Source organism: Mustela nigripes, chromosome 4 (genome assembly GCF_022355385.1).
Source record: "Mustela nigripes isolate SB6536 chromosome 4, MUSNIG.SB6536, whole genome shotgun sequence".
Lineage (NCBI taxonomy): Eukaryota > Metazoa > Chordata > Mammalia > Carnivora > Mustelidae > Mustela > Mustela nigripes.
The window spans coordinates 46,492,126-46,513,905 of record NC_081560.1 but is presented as its reverse complement, the minus strand read 5'-3'; the positions used below and the strand labels follow the sequence as shown (position 1 = coordinate 46,513,905).

At 44.8% G+C, this 21,780-nt stretch overlaps 1 protein-coding gene across 1 annotated transcript in view; it reads left to right on the top strand.

Annotated features, from left to right (window-relative positions):
- Positions 1-21,780, top strand: part of CHN2 (chimerin 2) — a 290,379-nt gene that overhangs the window by 239,021 nt on the left and 29,578 nt on the right. Inside the window, exon 7 of the mRNA XM_059396655.1 lies at positions 17,634-17,711. Coding sequence (XP_059252638.1) covers positions 17,634-17,711 — 78 coding nt within the window. The remainder of the gene's footprint in view (positions 1-17,633; positions 17,712-21,780) is intronic.

The following is a 21,780-nucleotide window of genomic DNA, read 5'->3' as shown; positions in this document are numbered from 1 at the left end:
AGATCTATGTATTTATTAGAGAGAGAGAGAGAAAGTGTGCAAGCATGGTGGGGTGGCACAGAGGGAGAGGGAGAGAGAGAATCCTCAAGTAGACTCCCTGCTGACTGTGGAGCCGGATGAAGGGCTCAATCCCAGAACCCTGACGTCACAACCCAAACCAAAATCACGAGCCAGATACTCAACTGACTGAGCCGCCCAGGGACCCTCACCTATGTGCCTTTTCCTGTCAATCTTATTTGCTTACTCTCCTACACCTTCGAAGTGTTTGCTAATTAATAGCAGTGATTCTCTTCATTATGACCTTTCTTGCCCATATGAAGAGAAATGATCCAGTTCAATCTTTGGCCCAGCACTGCCGCATGGAGGGTTTGTACCCCAGTTGTGTGCCTCCTGGAGGAGCACCGGAAATGTTGATTTGGACCAGAATCTCTCAAAAATGTCAAGATGCTCTTGTTATTTTCCTTTTCATATTTTAAGCCTAAGGGAAGCTCTGGAGTGATGTTCCATAGCGCCAAATATCACAGTGTGATTTTCTTAAGGTCAGTAGTGATGTATTTTAAATCATCTTGGCCTCAGGACTTCTTGTTAGAGCATCAGTAATTCTTAGATTCCAAAACCTTTCCAGATGTAGCTACTTTGGACAGGGTCGTTCCCTGACCATGGTAGCCAGCAAATGGCTGCTAACGACAGGGAAACGAAGCAGAAGGAACTGTGGATTGGGACTCCAGAAGCTTCGTTTTGTGGTCCTATTTTGCTACCAACTTTCTTGGGAACCTAGGACAGACTCCTCCACTTCTCTGGGCCTTGGTTTCCTCATCTGTAAGATGAGAGGGTTTCTCTAATAGCTGCTCAGCAGAAACAAGAACCGATTTCATCTCACTGCATTGTTTCATCTTATGAAAATGATTTACTCTACCTTGTGCTATAGAATAAATTTTTGTCATTCCATTCTGTTCTCATATAGAGTAACTAAAACCATATGACTCCACTCTATTCTTGGCCAAAGTAATACACTGCAGGGGAAACTCTATGTTCTAAGCAGCCTATCAACTATGTCTCTCCCAAGAACCTGCTCTCAGTTTACTTATTCATCCATTTATTCATTCAGAAGTATTTATTGAACGCTATACAGACAGATGATGTGCTAAAGGAGTACAGCAATGAGCAAGACAGACATGTAGGACTTAGGATCAAACAGTGCCAAAAGAAAACCAGTTACAGGAAGAATGGTCTGAGCTCAGACACAAAGAAGAGCTTTCTGGAGAAAGTGATGCATGGCCCAGGGGAGGTTGAAGGGATGAACAGGACTTAGCAAGGTGAGTGGGGAAGGAGGAGATGTCAGGTGGGATGGAGGATATTATGAGCAGGTCCAGGTTTACAGCTGTGGCCCCAGCCTCCTGGGGCTTTATGCGTATGCTTATACAAGCCAGAATTTGAAGTTCTAGACTTAGCAGAAGAATTTCTTTATTTTCAGGCAATAAGGGTTTGTATTCTTAGGACAATGCCAACCATGGAGATTAGTCAAGACTAAGAAGTAGGCCTAGAAGGAGAGGAACTTCCAGGTGTGAATACAGCCGTGATGAAAAGCATCACCGTGCTCATGTACAAGTTCCTGGGCTGTAAACACTTCTCTTAGTCGTTGAACTACCTTAAGTGAGAACAAGGACTAAATCTGATTTTGACTTTGGGTGCCCAGAACCTAACACTTCGGAGTATTCACTTCATGTTGGTTGATTATTTGATGGACTTGTTGGTTAATTGGTTTGTTTAGTTGGGCGGATAGATGGATGGATGGAAGGAAGGATGGATCAAAGGATGAATCTGGCTAGATAGGTATATGGGTAGGTGGGTGGATGGGTGGTTGGATGGGAGAGAGAGGAGGTGAAGTGTCTAAAGTGGTGTCTGATACATACTTAGAATACATTGTAATTATATATTTCTATTATCCTACAATATAGAAATAATTTATTTTCCATATTCACTAAAACATCCGTGTGTCTATTAATTCCCACTCATCTAACCTATTTTAATACTGTCCTTGAAACAGTGTTTTTCTCAGGATAGAAAAAAAAATACCAATTGTTCCACATTTATTTGTACAGAGCAACTGGAATACAAACTCATTATGCATAAAACTTAGCACCATATGTAACACTGCCTGCAACCAGGCAAGCAAGCCCAAAGCTGTGACACCCTCCAAGCTTCTGCCCACTCCATATGTACTCCTTCCTCATAGGGTCCTGGTAGTTGGTTTGGGGGGGCTTTTGCCAGAGGTAACCATTTTTAGAAGGATACAGGAAAACAGGCAGGAGGGCAGTTTCCTATGGATTCATATTGATTAGGACATGTCATTTGGGGCTAAAAGACTGTCCTTATCCCTCTAGGGGTTTCACAAACAGGATGGGTGGATGCCTGGACCTTGTGTCATGGCCCAGAGATCTTGGGACTTCAGACTAACTGGCAGGGAGCTGAGAGGCCAAGATGTGGAATGTGGGGATTCTGAGGACACCCTGGGCTCTGTCCATTGAGACATCACGGCGACTCTTAGGGGCCCATGAGAATCAGCATGTTGGGTCCAGGTTCTGCTGGGACACAGACCCGAGAATGAGTGCTCAGCAGTGGTGGCACTTGCTTCCTGCGCTGCCTGCCTGGAACTGATGTCCTGGGAGTGCACTTTAGCTCATCAGCCATCGGCTCTGGCCAGTCAACCTATGCTTACTCTTCTCGTGTTTCCTCAGCCACTGCCCTGAATGGCTCATCATGTGGATGAGAAAGGACATGTAATGACCATCTGTACTCCTACTGTGTCACCCAGGGCCAGTGGGCAAAATCATTACCGGTCTTCTGTTGTGTGCATCATTGAAGATGCAGGGTCACTAACTGAGTTTATTTAAAGAGTAGTGTTATTAACAGTAAGCATAGCTAATCCAAAATTATTAATAATAATCACAGTTGTTGATAATGATCATAATCATCATCATGGAAATCAACATTTCCCGAGCCTTTGTTGTGTTCGGGGCACTGCAAACTCTGTACACTGTTTGAATCTCAGAAAAGTCCGGAGATTCCATTTCTCAGACACTAGTCCTACTAGAGACTCATCGGCCTTATGTGGCTACACCTGTGTTTGGAAAAATGCTGATCCTTCTAAACCATAACGTGAATAGTAAAGCTCTAAGAAAGGGATCCATGTCAAAGTTTTCCAAGCTTTAAACATAGAGCATCTGGAGGTACCACATGATAAGGAATGCCAGTCTGAACCCCAAGTAGATGGAGAGAAGGGGCTCAGCACAACTTAAGCTTCAGTCCTACGAGTAGTCAAAGAACAACCGGGAAGTAGGCGTAAGTCTAAACCCTCACAGCAGGACTTGGCATGACTGTCTTTGAAAATGGTCACTCATAACATACCGAGGGAGGCGTGGTGACTCCTGAGAGTCGCTGAGGGGGTGTTTTTAGAACAGTGCCCTCTGCTCCACAGCTCTCAAAAAAGTCTATTATGTCACGGGAACAAGGAGCTCCATCTGCTGCCAACACCCTGTCATAGGTACAAAGTGAGGAAGTCAAGAGGGAAAATGGTGAACCCGTTCATAGGCTCACAGGCTGCCCGGCTGCTGGTCACCTCATTCCACAGGAGTCCAGAAGCCACCTTCCTGGGGGCAACACCGGAGCCCAGGACCAAACTTCCAGTCATATTCCTATCCCAGGACCAATACAAGCTCTAATTTCTTCTTCCATGCTATTTGCTTACTATACATTCACCTCCTAAAATATACCCTTCGCACCATTTTCCCTCAGATATCAAAATATTTCGAGATACAAGCCTGTTTTCACAGCATTTACCCATCTTCAACACCACCTCGTACTCCCTCCACCATATGCCACCGAAGAACTGCCCTTGGTGATCAAAATACTTTCAGTTTATGCTTAGCTCTCTGGTGATTTGGTCAAATTAATATGACCATGTGTTTTTTTCACTGTGGTGGGTCAGAAAATGATTTTTTTACCATACACATAAAGGTAGTTTTAGTTATACTCAGGTGTCAACACCTTTCTAAGATTAGGCCTTACTTTGAAAGCATCACCTGCATAATCATTAAAGTTAATTTATTCATTAAATTATATATGCATGCATACATATAAAATGATGCCAGACATAGATCTGAGCGATTTACAGCTTACAACTTAAATTGCGCATTTAATCATCTCTGAGGTACCTACTATTATTATCTACATTTTATGTTTAAGGAAATGAGGCACAAAAAAGTTTAGTGACTTGGCATAAGGTCACCTGGCTGAGAAGGTTTGGAACAGGAATTTGAGCCCAGAGTTCAAATAAAAAGGAATTCTTATCAAACAAAAACATTTCACCGTTTTTAGAGTTTATTTGCCATTTCTATAGTCATGGGGCTTAATAAGCACACAGCAACACAGTATTTTCAACTGAAATAGCACATTACCAATGACAGTGTTAGCTTCTTAACACTCTACAGGAGATGGAGGAAAACCTTTAGTTATTGATAAAAAATTTTTTAAAGATTTTATTTATTTATTTGACAGAGAGAGATCACAAGTAGGCAGAGAGGCAGGCAGAGAGAGAAGAGGTGAATCAGGCTCCCCACTGAGCAGAGAGCCCAAAATGGGACTCGATCCCAGGACCCTAAGACCATGACCTGAGCCGAAGACAGAGGCTCAACCCACTGATCCACCAAGGCGCCGCATAGTTATTGATAAAAATTTTTTAAATGGAGCTTATAAGACTGAAGTAAAAAAAAAGTTAGACTAGTAAAATTTTCAGATATCTCAGAAAAAATTTCCTCTATCTCAAATCATGATTGATATATTACAAAATCTAGATTCTTATAGCTCTATTATACATGTTAGGATGTAATTTTCTGGGTTTAAATGAATTTATTTAGAGAAAATCTGTGTGATACAACCATATTGAGTCTTTATTCCTTTTGTGCCTGGCTGTTAACCAACAATAATATCTGTGAAAGAAACAGTACTTTTATTTTGAAACTTTTATTGCTCTTGGCTCAAGGTCAAAAATCTCTTCAGAGATTTAACCTAAATTGTGTGTTTTTATGGAATAATGTTCTTGAGTATTTGGGGAAGATTTTAATTCATATCAATAAAGGCCATTAAATGGCATGTTTTAGGCTCCACAGTGAGTGAATCCTTCCTTAATACCTGTTAGATGAAGAGTTTTCATTTCCAATAATGTTAAACACTTATTATGCACATTTGAGAGTTTCTTTAAATATAGCTATGAGGTCCACAGAAGACTCTCAAACTTTATATTCATCCAGTTCTAATCATGTTTGAAACGTACCTCATTTTTTCACTAAGGTAAAGACCTCCTTGTACAAAATGAAACTGATGAAACTGGAAAAAGAAAATGTTGTTTCTCTGTAGCAAAAGTTTGCTTTTTTCTCTCATTCCAATCTTAAAGCTAATATAGTTAAAGGAATTTTGAAAGATAAAGAAAATATAGACACTGGTCTATTTCCTTGCACCGATTTCCATATATATATTTGTATTTTTAAATATATTTGAAAACAGTACAATTATAATTTGGTATCCTCCCTTTTCTACATAGCACATTATAGACATGTTACTGTATATTCTTCATACACATCCTTCTAGATTGTTGCTTGAGTGTGATACTTATTTAGCTATTTCCTAAAGTTAGGCTATACACAATACATTCCATTTTTAATATTAGAAATAATGCTATGAAAGCCATTCTGTATTTAGGATCATTTCCTTAGACTAGATTCTTAGAAATTGAGTTATAGAACCTTAAAGATATTAATATTTTGAAACTCTTGATGCACATAGGCTTTCTAAGTTGATTTTAAAAATGTATATTGTCTGGCAATTTCCTGCCTATGTTTGATATGCTTTTTAGTGTGTGTGGTTTAGCTCGTACAGCCTAGGAGAGCATGCATATTGACCAGATCTGGTGTTACACAGTGGAAAGAGATTGAACCTGCCGTCCACAGACCTGGATTTTGTCCTGGTTCCACAGCTAACTGGCTGTGTGAACCTGGACAGCGAACTTGCCATTCTGCTGTTGGTAAAATGGGAAGATTGGACGAGACCAGACACGTTCACTTATTTAGAAACCACAGTTGAGTGCTCTTGATCGTTCTTTTTTCCAAGGAAATTAGAAAATATAGATGCAGAAAATCCTTTCTCGGGACATTACATCCTCCTGGGGGACAAATAATGTGGAGAGAGAATCACGTGAAATTTAGGAATAGGAATAGGAATTACGGAGCCGCTGACCCTTGGTTCACATCCACTTATTGTTGTACAAGCTTGAATAGTGAGAGCCTAAGCTCTTAGCTTCGGTTTCCTCATTAATGAAATGGGGATAATAGCCACGTCATGAGACACACCAAATGAGGCAGCGGTGAATGTGCCTGGCGCAGTCTGTGCTCCACAGTTGTTATGACTCGTTTTTTCTATTTTGTTGCTGATCTCATTCTAATATATTTTGTGAGTTTTAAGTGGTGGGGAGCATACTGCAGGCTTCACATACAATGCTTTTCAGCTCATACCGCAGATCCACGCAGGGTCCTGCAGTGGCTGCTGACCTCACTCAGTGTGAAAGCAGGAGTCCTTCCTCTCTCCTGCAAGGCTCTGCGTGTCTCGCCTACCTCCGAGTACACGCTACTCTAGCCACCCTTCATCTTTGGTATTTCCTGAACATGCCAACCTCACTCCTGTCTCAGGGCCTTTGCACTGGCCATACCCTCTGCCTGGAAGGCGCTTCCTTCAAATATCAGCCTGGCTCACCCTATCACCTCCTGCCAGTCTTCCAAATGTCACCTTTTCAGTGAGGCCTCTCCTGACCTTCCTGCTTTAAGTTGTACCCTCCATTTCTAGCCTATATTCTCACTTTATTGTTTCTTTAGAGTACTTATCCCTTCCTAGAATAATCTGTAACGTACTCAATAGTTTTGTTTATGTCTGCTCTCCAAGAGAACGGAGATTTTTGTCAGTTGTTCACTACTCAATCCCGTTGATGTTAAACAGGGTCTGAAATATAATTAGTGTTTAATAAATTTTTGTGGAAAGAAGGAAGGAAGGAAAGATGGTAGGAAGGAAGGGAAAAACTAAAAAACATTTCAAGTACAATTATACTGCATTAAAACAGCTGAGGTCGAAGTAGAGGAGGTCATTTCATGTGGAGGTTTCCCTCTGGAACACTGGTGCTTAGGCATCAGGCTGACAGGATGCCCTCCCAGAGCCCATGGGGACTGGTAGAAGGGCATTCCATCTTGGAAGGTGCGGCAGGATCATATACTTGGCATAAGGTTGGCCAACACACACATATGAGGACCAATTGTGGAAGATGAAGTTCCCAGTCACCCCTCACCCAGAAGACCAGAAATAAACTGAGATTCACATTTGGAGTCTGCTGGCGACCGTGTTCCAGAAGCGCTGGGTTCATAAATAGCCCCAGGAGCTATATTGGGCTCCTTCAGCTGCACAGCTGTGAATGACGTCAGAGACGATTCTGTCTGGGTGATGGCTTGCGGGAAGGGCCCAGTAGGGCATTTGAGATATTTTTTGTGAAATTTTGTAAAGCCATTTAACTGGAGTCGCTGTCCATTGCAACATAGGAGAGTTTGCAAGCAGAAAACAGCCAGTCTGTTTGATTTTTTTTTTTTTTTCTTTCGACCAAGGTGCGCCTTTCTCCAATTGCTTACCAGAGAACATGGTAGAGAAGCAGCTTGAGGCTCTATTTGGCACGCTCTGCTCTGCGAATTGCCAGGCTGCAGTATGAGGAGAAAATGTAACTCGGCAATCCTAGAGCCTCTGGCGGCCCTTTCTGAGGCTTAGCTATGTGAGCGACAGCGGCAGGGAGAGGGTCAGAGGAGACACAGTTTCCACTCTGCAGCTGGGCGCTGTAAGCCAGCACAGGAGCATCTTCGACTTTTGTAATAAAACCCGTCAGGCAATCATTTTGGGCACCTACTTCTTTGGCCCCAAGTGGGAAGAAGGTACCTGACAGCAAGGAAATACAAACAAAAAGAAATGGATGTGGCATATGAGAAGAGACGGGAAATAACCGCTGGGAACTTCGTAATAGCAGCTTCTCCCTTGAAATGTGTCTTGTTTCCGCAGGTCTTAGTTTTACAAAAGGTTACCTAAAATATCCCAAAGCAATTTTAAGGCATGTGATCCAACACATGCTCCATTCTCTCACAAATAACCCTGCCAGACCATCTTAACCTTGGCATTTAAGAAATCCAAGGGTCTTCAAGTTCTTGCCTAAGCAAACGGATGACTATACTGATAGAGAACTCTACTTTTCCGTCTCTTAAAAACAGCACAAAAACAAAGCAGCGAGAGCTATGTTTTGGAATGTGTGAGATGCTTGACACAGCCTAGGGAGTCCCTCTCTAACACAGAAGAATTTTGGTGTCCGCACCCGAGCTGTCTGTGAGAGACAGCAGCCATCGGCCCAAACCGTTGCCTTCCGGCCCTGTCACACAGCTGGAGAAGTGATGCCGGGAGAAGGGCGAGGACGACATTACACACTCGGTCGGCCCCAGAGGGATCCAATTATTTATTTGCTTCCAAACAAGGTGCCTGGGTCCCTTCTAGAGACCCCACACGCGCCCCAGGATGGGGTGAACGCTGGCTGCTGTAGATGAAGGGGAATGAGACGTGAAAGGGAAGCGAGCTGGTCCTTCAGCCCTCTCGTGTCTCTCACATCGAGAGTGGCCATCTGTCCCTGGAGAACAATTGAAGTGGCAGCTGGGCGTGTTGGGCCATCAGAAAGAAAGGCCCCATTCTCCTATGAGCCAAGCGTGGCAGTTTGGGGGGTCCCTGGCAGTTTCAGGAGTCAGCCAGGGCAACTTTCCATCCCCAGTGCTTTGATGGACTCAGCCGAAGCCAGGCTTCTGCAGCTCGGAGCCGCACGTGGGCAGGAGAGAAGGCAGAGGCCCAAGCCGCTCCCTCTCCCTTCTGCAACAGTCACGGGGAGGAGTGCCACACCCTTGTGTTGTCTCCCTCCTCTTTCAGGACTACAGACCCCAAGCAGAGAGTATAGCCAACACTATGGGGGCGGGTCTGAGAAGGAGCAAGGACGATGTATCTGGCACCAGGAGTGTTCAGAGTACGTGGGATCAGTTAGGCTGGGTTGAGTGGCATCAGTACAAGCAAACCAACCCTTTGATGATCATTCAGGAATGTGGGCTTATTTCACTTAAAACTCCTTGTTTTTTTCACTTGTCTACAAGAATAGAGATCTAGAATCCCCCAGCAAAAATCATCATGCTTGCTTCATATCCATCCACCAGTCCCACATATGTATGTGTGTGTATATATTTATCTTTATATGTATTCATATGCATATGTGTGCGTGTGTATATATTTTTCATTTCAAGCTGACTGAATGCCTGCAGCATTTTACTGATTGTCTTTGGGCAGGATTTAATGGAGCTGATTAGCTACAAGTCAAGCATCAGGGATTCCCATGGGAAGGAAATCAAGACACAAGATCAAGATTCTCTTCCCCTGGACATGCCTATTAGAACCTCAGTTTTCTTAAATGAAGTGAGAATAATGACACCCATACTATCTTCTTTATAGAGGAAAGATATATGGTACCCCACAAATATATGATGCTACTTTTAAAAATATTATTCCGGGGTCAAACCTCCCTTAGGCCCTGACCCTGCAGGTTCTCCCTGTTTCCAGGGCCCCAGCCTGTGACAGGAGAGATCTGACAGCTTCATCAAAAAGAAACCCGAAGTGCATGGCCCCTGGATTCTGTATCAGAGACCCATAAGAGTGAATTGACTAGATAAATAGGTAGTGATGATGACTAGCCTCTACAGTGGTCCTTTGACCTCAAGATAATTTATAGACATAGACATTCATTCATTCATTCTTTCAGTAAAATTTAGTAAAAGCCTGCTTTGTGCCAGGTACAAGGTATGACCCTGGGGTCCCTTTCGTGCTGAGAGCACACACAGTGCCTGATATCATAAAGCTAGCAGTCTAGAAGGGGTCATGTGGACAATCATTTTAAAAGCATACTAATAATTTGTGGTTATCAATTCTCAAGATGACAGAAAGAAAGGGATGGGAGGCAAGGCTGGCGAGGGCAGGAGCTGACACAGGTCCCTGGAGGCCCTGGTATGGAGCTTTGCTTTTAGCTTAAGAATCCATGGAGGTTTTAAGTAGCACAATGGGAGGTGGGGGTGGGGCGGCGTAGAAACAGGGTCGCATTTTGTGTTTGAAAAAGTATCGATTCGTTTGTGGGAGGGGAGGCTGTTCAATAGCATTTAGCACTTGGCTACCTCCGTCTTCTCTAACACTTGCCCTCCATTGAAACACTTGAGATCAGTACAGCAGCTTTCAATGCTAGGAGTGCATTAGAATCTGCTGGAGGATTTTTTTTTTTAAGTGTTGGGTCCATTCTCAGAAATCTGGATTTAATTGGTCATAGATGGAGCTCGAGCATGGCTTTTGTTTGTTCCCAGGTGATTCTAAACTTCATCAAGGCTGGGTGAGACCCATTGATACAGTGGAATACACAAAACGGGTCCTCAAAGTGTGGAACCAACATCAGCATCACCTGGAAACCTGTGAGAGGGGCAGATTCTTAGGAATGATCTCGCACTAAGTCAGAAGTACTAGGGCTGGGGCCCAGCAGTCTGTGTTTGCACAAGCCTTCTGGGGTTCCAAGACTGGCTCCAGCGTGAGAGGCATCAGCCACAGAAGGGTCACAGGCAAGAGAACCCGGGGCTTGGATCCAATTCTAGATCTAGTTGTCGAACAGCCCCGTGCTGGGGTGGGAGTGGAGGGGGCGCAGATCATGAACTTCTCTGACTCTCAGTTCTCACCTGTAAAAACAGCAGGCAGGATGGGTTGGGCTCAAAGGTTGTCTTTGATGTTAAGGATTTATTAGCTAGGCCCACTAAATCGAACAAAGTTTTTATGATGTACTTTTACAAAGTCCACATTTTTATATGATGGACATAGAATGTAATCATTGTAGGAAACTCAGAAAGTACAGAAAAGAATAAAGAAGAAAATAAATGTCTATTATAATTATTTAACCCAGAGATGACTGTTGCTTATCTCCAACAGTTTGGTGTGTTGGTGAAGTTCTGGTAGGTTCTGATGTTTTCTGGGTCATCTGATTAACAAAAGTGGGAATCATACCATATATGGTTCAAGAGCCTGCTTCTTACGAACAGGAGCATATCCCTTCACCATTGAAAGTTATTTTAATGGGGGTGCCGGGTGGCTTGGCTCAGGTCATGATCCCAGGGTCCTGGATTGAGCCCCACATGGGGCTCTCTGCTCAGTAGGGAGCCTGCTTCCTCCTCTCTCTTTCTCTCTCTCTCTCTCTCTCTCTCCCTGCCTCTCTGCCTACTTGTGATCTCTGTCAAATAAATAAAATCTTTACAAAAGTTATTTTAATCATTTTGTTATTTTATATAATATTCGATTACATGTTTACACCGTAATTTAACCTCTCCCCTCTTTTGGATGTGTAAGATATTCCTCATTTCTCAATATTATTGTTATGATGAATATATCTTAATCTATGTATCTTTTCTATCTACTTCATCTGAAGACCTTTTATTTTTTAGAGAGAGAGAGAGAAAGAAAGCAAGCAGAGGAGGGGCAGAGGGAGAGAGAGAGAGAGAGAATCTCAAGCTGACTTCACATCCAGTGTGGAGCCTGACTCGGGGCTCCATCTCACAACCCTGAGACCATGACCTGAGCCAAAATCAAGTCAGACACTTAACTAAGCCATCCAGGCGCCCCATGTCTGAAAACCTTCTTAAGAGAATCCTAGAAATAGAATCTTTGGGTCAATGCACAGAAGACATTTGATACATTGCCAACTATTTTCCCCAGAGAGGAGCTACCTCATCCAAACAGCGCAGTCTCTCTGAGAGCTCTCCTAAGGACAAGCCCGCCAGCCTGGGCAGTAGTGATTTTCAGTTCCTATACTTCCACGAGGCAGCAGCTGCCAACAGATGCAGTATTTGCAGGCAGGGTATATAGCTCAGGCTGTCACCCCCTAAGGGGGCTCAGACTCAAAGGACAAAGAGGCGAGAGCGTGCCCCAGAAACCTAAGAGCTGGGGCTGGAATAGTCGGGAGAGATTTTTCAGGGGCAGATCATGACATTTTCAATGAACCTTCTTTAAAATGCAGAATGGAATTTACTTGAAGTCTGTGGAAGAATGTCAGGTTGATGATAAATCACCTTTTCTAGAAATCGGTACGAATAAGGCAGAATGTCATGGTCCTGACAGGTGAGGCTGTCTGAGCCAGGTGAAGAGGGGCCCTTGGCTGGATGAACTTCTGAGGTCCCTGATGGGCTTCTGATGCTAGGTCCCTAAAGTCAGCACGGACTTTTTTTCTCCCACCGTCCTTCTCTCGGGGCACTTTGCACGCACACCGGCATCCCAGCAGGCTTCAGTTTTCCCACATCTTTCTGCCCCCTGACCCCCACCCTCGCCCCCTTGTCCTCATCTGACAACCTTCCCCGGCCTTCGTGTCACCTGATTCTTTCTTGGATTCAGGGATCCTCATCACAGAAAGAAGAATAGTGAGAGGCCATAAAAAACAGAACCCAAACCCTTATTTATAAAAAGGAAAAAGGAAGTGGTGAGTTAATTTCACTATTTATTTATAGCCCCACCTACTTCCAGAAGTATCTTAAGTGGTGCCTGCTCTGAAAGCCCTCTCAGGGTAAACAAAAGTCTCCTCTTTAAAAAAAACAGACCAGGGAAACCAGGAGTTGCTAATGGTTAACAGCAGGGAAGAGAGTAATTTGGGCCTTTAAACACTGGATATTTTTAAATGTGGACACCATTTGAATGAAGCCATTTCCAGGGTGATTAGAAGCATAGATTTATTGTATCTCCAAAAGAACTGAAAATAGATGTTCAAACAGAAACTTGTTAGCACTACTCACAATAGCCAAAAGGTGGAAACAGTACAAATGTACATCAGTGAGATGTATTATGTCCATTCAATGGGTTATTATTCAGCAATAAAAATCAGTGAAGTAGTGAGACATGCTATAGCATGGATGAACATAGGAAACAGTTTACTAAGTGAAAGAAGCCCGTCACAGAGGACCATATGTTGTATGATTCCATTTACATGAAATATTCAGACCCAGGAAATCCATGGAGATAGAGAGCAGAGTGGTGGCTGCCAGGGGCTAGAAGGAGAGGGGAATGGGGCAGGACTGCTTACTGAATGCGGGGTCTCATTGTGGGTGAAGGGAATGTTCTGGATAGCAGTAATGATTCCGGAGCATTGTGAATGTACTTAATGCCGCTGAATGGCTGAATTATACACTTTAAAATGGTTCAAAGGGTAAATCTTTAAAAAAAGATTTTATTTATTTGACACCGAGAGAGATTACAAGCAGGCAGCAAGGCAGGCGGGGGTGGGGGGGGGGGTAGCAGGCTCCCTGCTGAGCAGGGCTCAATCCCAGGATACTAAAATCATGACCTGAGCCGAAGGCAGAGGCTCAACCTCCTGAGCCACCCAGGTGCCCTTCAAATGGTAAATTTTATGTTATGTGTATTTAATCACAATCAAAAATAAACTTATTCTTAGCAAAAAAAAAAAAAAAAAATCCAGCTCTAGTTAGTTGTACCTGTGTTCTAATCTCAGCTATACCACTTACCAGCTATGTGACCTTGGGGAAGTCACTTAGACTCCCAGTTCCCACTTCCTCATGTGTAAAGTGGGGATAATTATAACAGTACCCACCCTATAAATCGTAAATGAGTCAGTGCATGTAAAGTACTTAGTACAATACTCGGCACAAAGGCAGCAGTGCTATAAAGACGTGTGTTATTAATTTAACCCAGGTATTCTCTGCTGTGGGCAGTCTTGCCCCAGAAGAGAAACTTGGCAATGTCTGGAAAGAGTCTGGATTACTACAGTTGGGGGTTCTGATGGCATCAGCTAGTAGAGGCAAGAAATACCACCAAATGTCCTACCATGCACAGGACAGCCTCCCTGGGCAAATAATCTTCTGGTCCCAAATGTCAGTAGTTTCAAGGTGGAGAATCCCTGACTGAAGCAGAGCATGTAGGGAAATGTGTCTTCATGCTCCATGAATGTGTGTACAAAAATAAGTCAGACAGAAATTTGTGTTAGAAACGACTGTCGGCCAAAGTACGAAATGTCTACCGTGTATAGAGAACACGTATCAGTCACTGTGGGGGACATAAAAGAAACCAAGGCGTTGTCCTTGAGATGCCTGGGTAAAGAGCTCTGTGTGGTGGAGTTCTTTAAGAGGGAAATTTGACCAAGAGACATTTGTAATCATTTTTCCTGTAGTAAGAGGGTGATCTGGGGTCATCCACACGGCTCACAATAGTGCTTGCTCAAACGCCAGCCCTTCTGGTTCCTTGTCAAGATACATCTTAAGTGACCAGTGTGTGGTTCCTTCACATGTCTGAATGTGCCCTGTGTCTGGGTGAATTCTAAGGAACAAATGTTTGAAAAAGAAACCACTGTCACACATAGAAGTAAAAATTACTTGTAAGTAAAGGCACAAACAAAAGAGAAAATACTAGATTTCCTTGTCTTCAACCAGCTATATACCAAAAGGAAAAGGAGACCCTTTTTGCCCACTTCCTCTTTAAATAGTTGTGTTACTAGATTCTAAAAACCATACATCCATATAATTAGCCTAGTTTAGTTCACAGAATCTACTTTACACAGAATGGTTCACCGTCAAAAAAAGGTTCCTGTGGACTGGCTAGCAGTGAAGGTTTGGGAAGGGATCCTATTCCTTCTCTCTGTCTTTCTGCCTTTAGGCTAAGGATTACAAGCCTTTCAAAGATACATCATTGCTTCTACTCAACCCCCCTGAAAAGCAGATGTCCTTTGTGGTTGGGCCAAGGGAAGGAAGAATCTGGCAGGACCCACCAGGAAGGCAGATCCCTGGAGGTTTAGGTCCCTAGAAGCTACCGCATGGTGATGGGAGCTCATAGAATGGACAGGAGACCCCAACCCTAAGTCACCTTTGCACAGCTTCCTCCGCAATGCTCGCTTCCCAGAGGTTCAGCTTCTCCTGGTGACTTACATTTATTCAGTGCCTACTGTGGCAAGGGATTTTATTAGATGCTCATGAAGGGGAAACTGATGTGAATTGGACATAGAGGCTGTCAGAGTGACTTCTCATTAGGGCAGGGACAGGCATAAATCTAATACAAGATAGAAAGGGACACGTGCAATCAGAAAAATTGGGGAAAACCCCTATGGGATTTTGGAGGAGAGAGTTGGCCTCTGGCAGGGAGTGGGGAGAAGACTTTTTGGAGAGAGTAGCATCTGAGTTAGAAAGTTGTTGAGCGTGTCTATATATCACATGATCCTGGAATGTGCTAGAGGATGGAGCCGGCTACTGAGGTGAAGGGTGCATCAGAGAAGAGGGTTTGTAATATTTGTGAGGGGAGTGCTGGCAAAGAGATGAGCTGGGTTGATTGAGACAAGCTCATGAAGGGCCCGCAATTCCACAGCATGGTCAGGCCGTAGAGAGTCACTGGCCTTTTCTGAGCAGGTATAACCGACTAAGGAGAACATCAGGCCTTTGTGTGTACAGCATGTGTGGAGATACCGTGTGGCAAGAGTGGGAAGGGGGGCGGACCTAACGGGTATTTCAGATAAAGTAGGGCACGATGGCACACTAGGGACCAACTTGGCTTACTTAGGCCAGGACTTGGTGTTGAGAAACACAGGTGCTGGACACAGATATTTGGGGTTCGAGTCCTGGGCTGTGCCATTTAAGCCCATGGCCTGTCCTTGGGCAACTTGCTGCGCCTTTGCTTGGTGCCTCAATCTCTTCATCCAAAAAATGGGGGTGAAAGTCTTGTTTCTCATACACATGAGCTGAAAAGTAAATGAGTAGCTGCATTTAACACATTCTAAATGTCATCTGGTACAGGTGATTGTACTTAAGAGCTCAGTATAAAAGTTGGCTCTCAGGGGTGCCTGCGTGGCTCAGTCAGTTAATCATCTGACTCTTGGTTTCGGCTCAGGTCACGATCTCAAGGTCATGAGATCCAGCCCTGCATCGGGCTCCGTGGGGGGTGTGGTATCTGCTTAAGATACTCTCACCCTCTCCCTCTGACCCCTCCTGGCTCCCCTTCTCAAAAAAAGGGGGGGGGGAATGGCTCCTCTCATCACTGATGGTAACAAGGGTCACCTGGAAGGATGCACTTCTGAACCAAGGTAGAATGAGGTAATCATCAGGAATCAAGAATTCCTGGAAAGCACCGACCTTGCATTCTTCTTCATAAGGCTGTTTGCAGGGGCTGGAATGGGGGGCCCTGTGTCTACTGAGGCCAGGAAGGCATCCGTGGACCGTGCGTCTGTGTAATGGTCCAGCTACCCACAGCCTCCTTGCTTCCCAGCTCCAAGAGCATGGATTTTACTGACCACCATGTGCTGCCTTAAACCTCATCCATGGATCAGGGCTAGTCCCGAAACTGTGACAAGACTTGGGTCCAAAAACTTTGGTCTCAAAGGAGATCTTCAAATAGATGAGGCTTTTAAGAACATCAGGGAAGCATCAGGCTTGGACGCTGACAGAATGAACGCTGAAGGGGTCATATTTAAAATAAAGGCAACTTTGATGTTTGGGTTTTAGTTGAGGAACATTGTCTTGTCAATGTGTGTGCAGGGATTTGAAAGTTGGAGGCGAGAAGGGAGACTAGGGAGTGTCTCAGAGCAAGACATCCTCCCAGTGTTGAAACTCTGGCTATAGAACTCAGAGCTAAAATGCCATGCTCTTTCCCTGTGCCCCACTCAGTGTTCAGACTGCTCTAATTTAATGCATGCATAAGAATAAAAATTAAGCTTCAAGAACTAGGGCAGGTTTTTTTTTTTTTTTTAAAGAGAGGCAGGCTTTATCCCCATGAGATTAAATAATCATCAGGGTCTAAAGGTTTAATCTGCTTGAGTTCAGCCCAGGATGGGGTTCAGAGCCCCCAAAATCATTGGATGCAGCCCCAGGCTTTGAACGTCAGAACTAGTTGGGGGTGTGTGTGCGTGTGTGTGTGCGTGTGTGAAATGTGCAAGCAAGCAAGCACAAGAGGTCCTCCTGCGGCAGGAGGAATAAAGCTGCCTGCCCCTGCCCTTCCCCCGACCCCCCTCCTTCGTCCTCAGCGGCGCCTGGATACAGCTTGGGGGGACTGCTGTGCCCATGAATGTGTGCTATTGTTTCAGGCACACGTCGGCCCCAAGAAATAGCACGAAACAGCCCCGTCCTTATTCAGAGGCAGAGCCCCCTCCATCACTCCAACCAGCCCTCCCAGGTCACATGCCGGAGGCCTCTGCAGACAGGTCGCAGCTGCCTCAGATCTGCCTAACATTAGCCGCGGTTCACAAAACCTGCCAGCGCAGAGCCCTCACAGGGGAAACGAGGAAGATGTGGGCTCCCGGCACCATGTTCTCCGAGGAACGCTGGCTGGAAAACGAGAAAAAGTGTGCAGTGGTTCGGAAGCCAAAGCCAGGCAGGAAGCGCCAGGAACTGCTGGCCGTGGCCTTGGGGGTGAAGGTGGGAGTCCGAGGCGGTTTCCTGTGGCCCCCTCTCAAACTCTTTGCCTGTTCACAGATCTCGTCCCTGGTCCGAAGGGCCGCCCTCACGCACAACGACAACCACTTCAACTACGAGAAGACCCACAACTTTAAGGTAAGCAAGCCACGGCGCTCTTTTTTCCGTTCTTCAAGGGCAGGTGGAGAGGGACGGTTGATGGTTGCCATCCCGTCTTTGACCGTGAAGTAGCAAGAAGGCAGATTCCTTGGCTTTGCACTAGCTAGGCGCATCACCCTCCGAACACGGTTGCCTTGTATCAAACCCGAGACCCCAGACAGCAGCTGGCTCCATGCTGACGCCTAGAAACCCCTGTCTGGTGTGGTCACTTAGCTCTGGAGCCCTGGGCCCATTTCCTCTTCGTATCGCCGTCCAGCGAGCCAACCCAGAGCGTGCCCTGTCTGCGGCAGGGCGGGCGCTTCTGGCCGGTGGACGTCGAGCAGTACTTTTCCACTCAGAGGAGCCCTAAAGAATATTGCTGTTTTTGAGCAACAGAAAACAGTTGCCCATTTCACAGTCTGTGTTTCGTCTTTGTTTTCGGGGATGCTAACCCCTTTGGTTTATGTGTAGACAGCTGTGAAAGCAAGTGATGGCAGGAGATACCATCCAGGAGCTTTTGTTTGTGCTCCGGGCGCAGGGATGGGGGGGTCACCCCGGCAGCCTGGCCAAGCTCCCTCCCGGCTCAGCCTTGATCCTGCTCAGCAGACCAAACAGAAAGATTCGGAGAGCTGGTGGGAGTCTTAGCGGCTATTCCCATGTGTGTTTATAAGTTGGAAACACTGCTGTCCTCGTTTTGGACTAGCGCTTGTAAAAACGGCCTGCCGTCGGCAATCACGGCCCATTTCCTTTGACCTAGAGAGTGTTCCAGGAAGGGCTGGAGGAGGTTCTGATGCCAAATTGCCCGGGCAGGGATGTTGTTGAGTGGAGGAGAGATAAGATGGATTTCGAGGTTTTGCCCCACCAAGTGGGCTGACCATTTGGAAGATGGAAAGAGTGGAGATGAAGGATCCAGGAAGAAAAGAGGCAGGGGCAGCAAATGGTGAATTGCTGCCTTTTTTTTTTTTTTTTTTTTTAAACTCGCTTCCTTTAGGACCTGTAGCCTAAGTAACTGTTGGAAGTAGAAAGCCCTTTGTCAGAGGTGACCTGGGAAACCTCTTTTATTCTGTTGTTTTCCAGTTCTTTTTAAGGACAAACATGGGTCTATTCAATATTCATTTGTGTCAGTTGGGTCTGTTTGCCCTGCTGCTGTTTTTAGAAAGCCAGTGGCCCAGGCATTTGCATCCTATAACTGAGCTGAGGAATGGAATTACCCAGCCCTCCGTATTTAGCATGAGGGTGAAGAATTGTATTATATAGATCTCTTCGATGCCAAGGCTCTTGATCTTTCTCCCATTGCTGAAGAGTGACAGGTCTGACTGGCGGCACCGAAAGCCTTTTTTTTTTTTTTTCCTGTTTTCTCTATTTACCCTTACTAATTTTTTTTGCCTTAAAGTGTTTTTCTAACTTTGGGTGGAAACCCTGATTCTTTGCACCCTGTGGATGTGCCACCATAGATTGGGAGGAGGAGTCTTCTTGGACTTACAAATTCTTGTCCTTCCTCTTGAAAATTCCAACTCTTCCGGCTTTAAGATGCAATTGGAATTATGCCCTTACTGAGATATGCTTTCTTATGGGGGTAGCTTCTCCCTCTGTGTACTGTCTCTGAGCTCTTGGGCAAAACACACACGCATATTCAGTGGACTGATCCTTCCAGAACCGACTTTGGCGTTTTTAATCTCCGAGACGAATCAAAGACATTTGAAACCTAAAGATCTTTTGAAACTCATTTTCTTGAATAGTGCTGTTGTTAACACACGATCTGTTCTAATTATTTATCACTAGGCTCCATCAACAGCTTTTTCACTGTTTGCTTGAAAAATCGCTATTTATTTGGTGTGATCTCTTCTAACACCGCTATCCACAGCTATTGAGACAAGAAAGGGCAGAGAGCAGACAAGTTGTTAGAGGAAAATACACAAGCCAGACAGAGCATTTCTCTTCCGTGTTTTAAATAGACCTCTTTGAGACACAGCAGATCCTTGAGTCTCTGTGTCCCTTGATTATGGCTCTCAATGGTACTGCTCGTGTCACTGTCCTTAAGAGTGAGTGGCAGGGCCAGGAGGGGGCGGTTCCCTCTGTCCTTCCTCGCCCCTGCCACCCGCATTCAGACCTCTCCCCACCCCCAACTAATTTTAAGTGGGAGTTTTGCCTGGTCCTTAGAGGAATCTTCTAAAAACTGGTCAGTGCTATAAATAGAGCAGTGGGTTTTCAGGAACACACCACTGAATTAACCAAACAAAGAAAACACTTACCGAAGGCCCCTTGCCATCTGCTTGGAATTAGTATAAAATTAAGACATAAAACACAGATTTGCTCTTTATGCTGACATCTAATAGGCTTTATTCAGAAACTCTCTTGATTTGTAATTTAGGTTATTATTTGAGAGTACTATGTAGGGCATAAAGTAAGTGTTCATTAAAAAGGACAACTAATCTCATTTACATGATTATCAGCACATAAAGCCTCAATAAGCCTGGTCTACACTCTTGCCTAAGGGCTCCTCTGAGAGATTCCAATCTGTCAGCAGGTCTAAATGCCTCACCCTACAACAGGATTTTCTGCCCTATTAAGGACTACTTCCCCAGGTAAAAAGCAGTCTCCTGGCTCTACCCAGGAACTTCAAGAGGAATGAATAGAAACTCCCGCCCCTACACAGGTTGGGAACTTACGCTCCCTTCTTCCAGAAAGCTGTCCCGGGCATTGTGCCTGAGTGCCTATCTGCTGTCCCACTTTCTAAACAAAGCCATGTTTAGGAAAAGGAAAAGACAAAAGTTAGCTCTGGGAACAAGAACTTTGGGAAGCAAATTGAAGTTACGCTTCATCTCCTGCAATAATTGCATACTTTTCAACACTGTGTGCAGATGCAGCTGTTGCTCATTTAAATCCTAAATTCTCTGGGATTACTTCCACATACTGGGAATCAGGAGGTATTTGTTGAAAAAAATATGAAGTTGACAGGATCCTCTCTGAAAGGAAAGCTCTCTGATACCCAGAAAATACACTCCTTTATTTAACTCCTTTTACATCTGCATCTCTATTTATCCAGCTGACTGAAAGAGACACTTTCCTGTGGATGGAAGAGCTCTCTTTGAGCTCATCTACCCTAACAACACCTGTGGCTAAGCTTCAACATCTGCAGGCTAATGAACTTCAGAGACCCATCAAACTGGATAACTGTCCTTCCTTCCTTCCCCACTTTGCACAGTGATGACATAATGTCATGGCCAACTGGGTCCTCCTGGCTACAGTTTGACGGTGGATGAAGAGTTTAGTTCTCACAGCCTCAGTTTCCTTATCTGTAGGATGGGAGTGTTGTAAGGTTTAATGAATACACATAAATTGCTTATAGTCTGTGGCACCCAGTAAAGTTAGCTTCGATTATTTTTTTGCTATTCATCTTTTTGTCTCTCTCATCTCTTGTGCTTTTGTGTTGAGCTTTCTTTGTATTTATTTTCTACCCTTACTTCCTCATGACCTTCCTTTTTTTTTTTTTTTTTTTTTTTTTTTTTGCTATCATCTGTTTCTTCCTCACTCATTAACTGCATCCGATAGAAAAATACAAGAGCTTTTGGGCAATGCCAATGACATGAGCGAAAACCTGGAGTCAGAAATGAGCCAGAAGTGAATGGGGTGCCAGGAAGAGACTGTCAGGGAAAGAGGTGCTCACTTCTTGTGTAGGGTGGGCCAGATGGAAGCAGACTGACGACCCTGGGCATTTTTGCCTACTCGGGGGCTCAACCCTCCCCGTGTACATGTGCATGTACATCACTCCTTCCTTCTACTGAATTCTCTCCCTCCACCCAGGCCTTGCAGGACCCTTCTCTCTCCTTATATGGAATATGGATGGAGAGTGGAGCTCCAGGAAGTTCTAAAAACTGAAGGGCAAACCACCCAACCCCCACTTTACCCCCATTCCCCATCACCTCTCCCTCTCCCTGTCCCTTCCCCATCTGTCCCATCCATCTCCTTCCTATTCCCCTCCCCTCTCTTCTCCAGCCTCCTACCAGCTTGACTTTTCTCTATAGCACTGACCATTGGCATGGTCCATATTTACTTTTGGGTGCTGGCT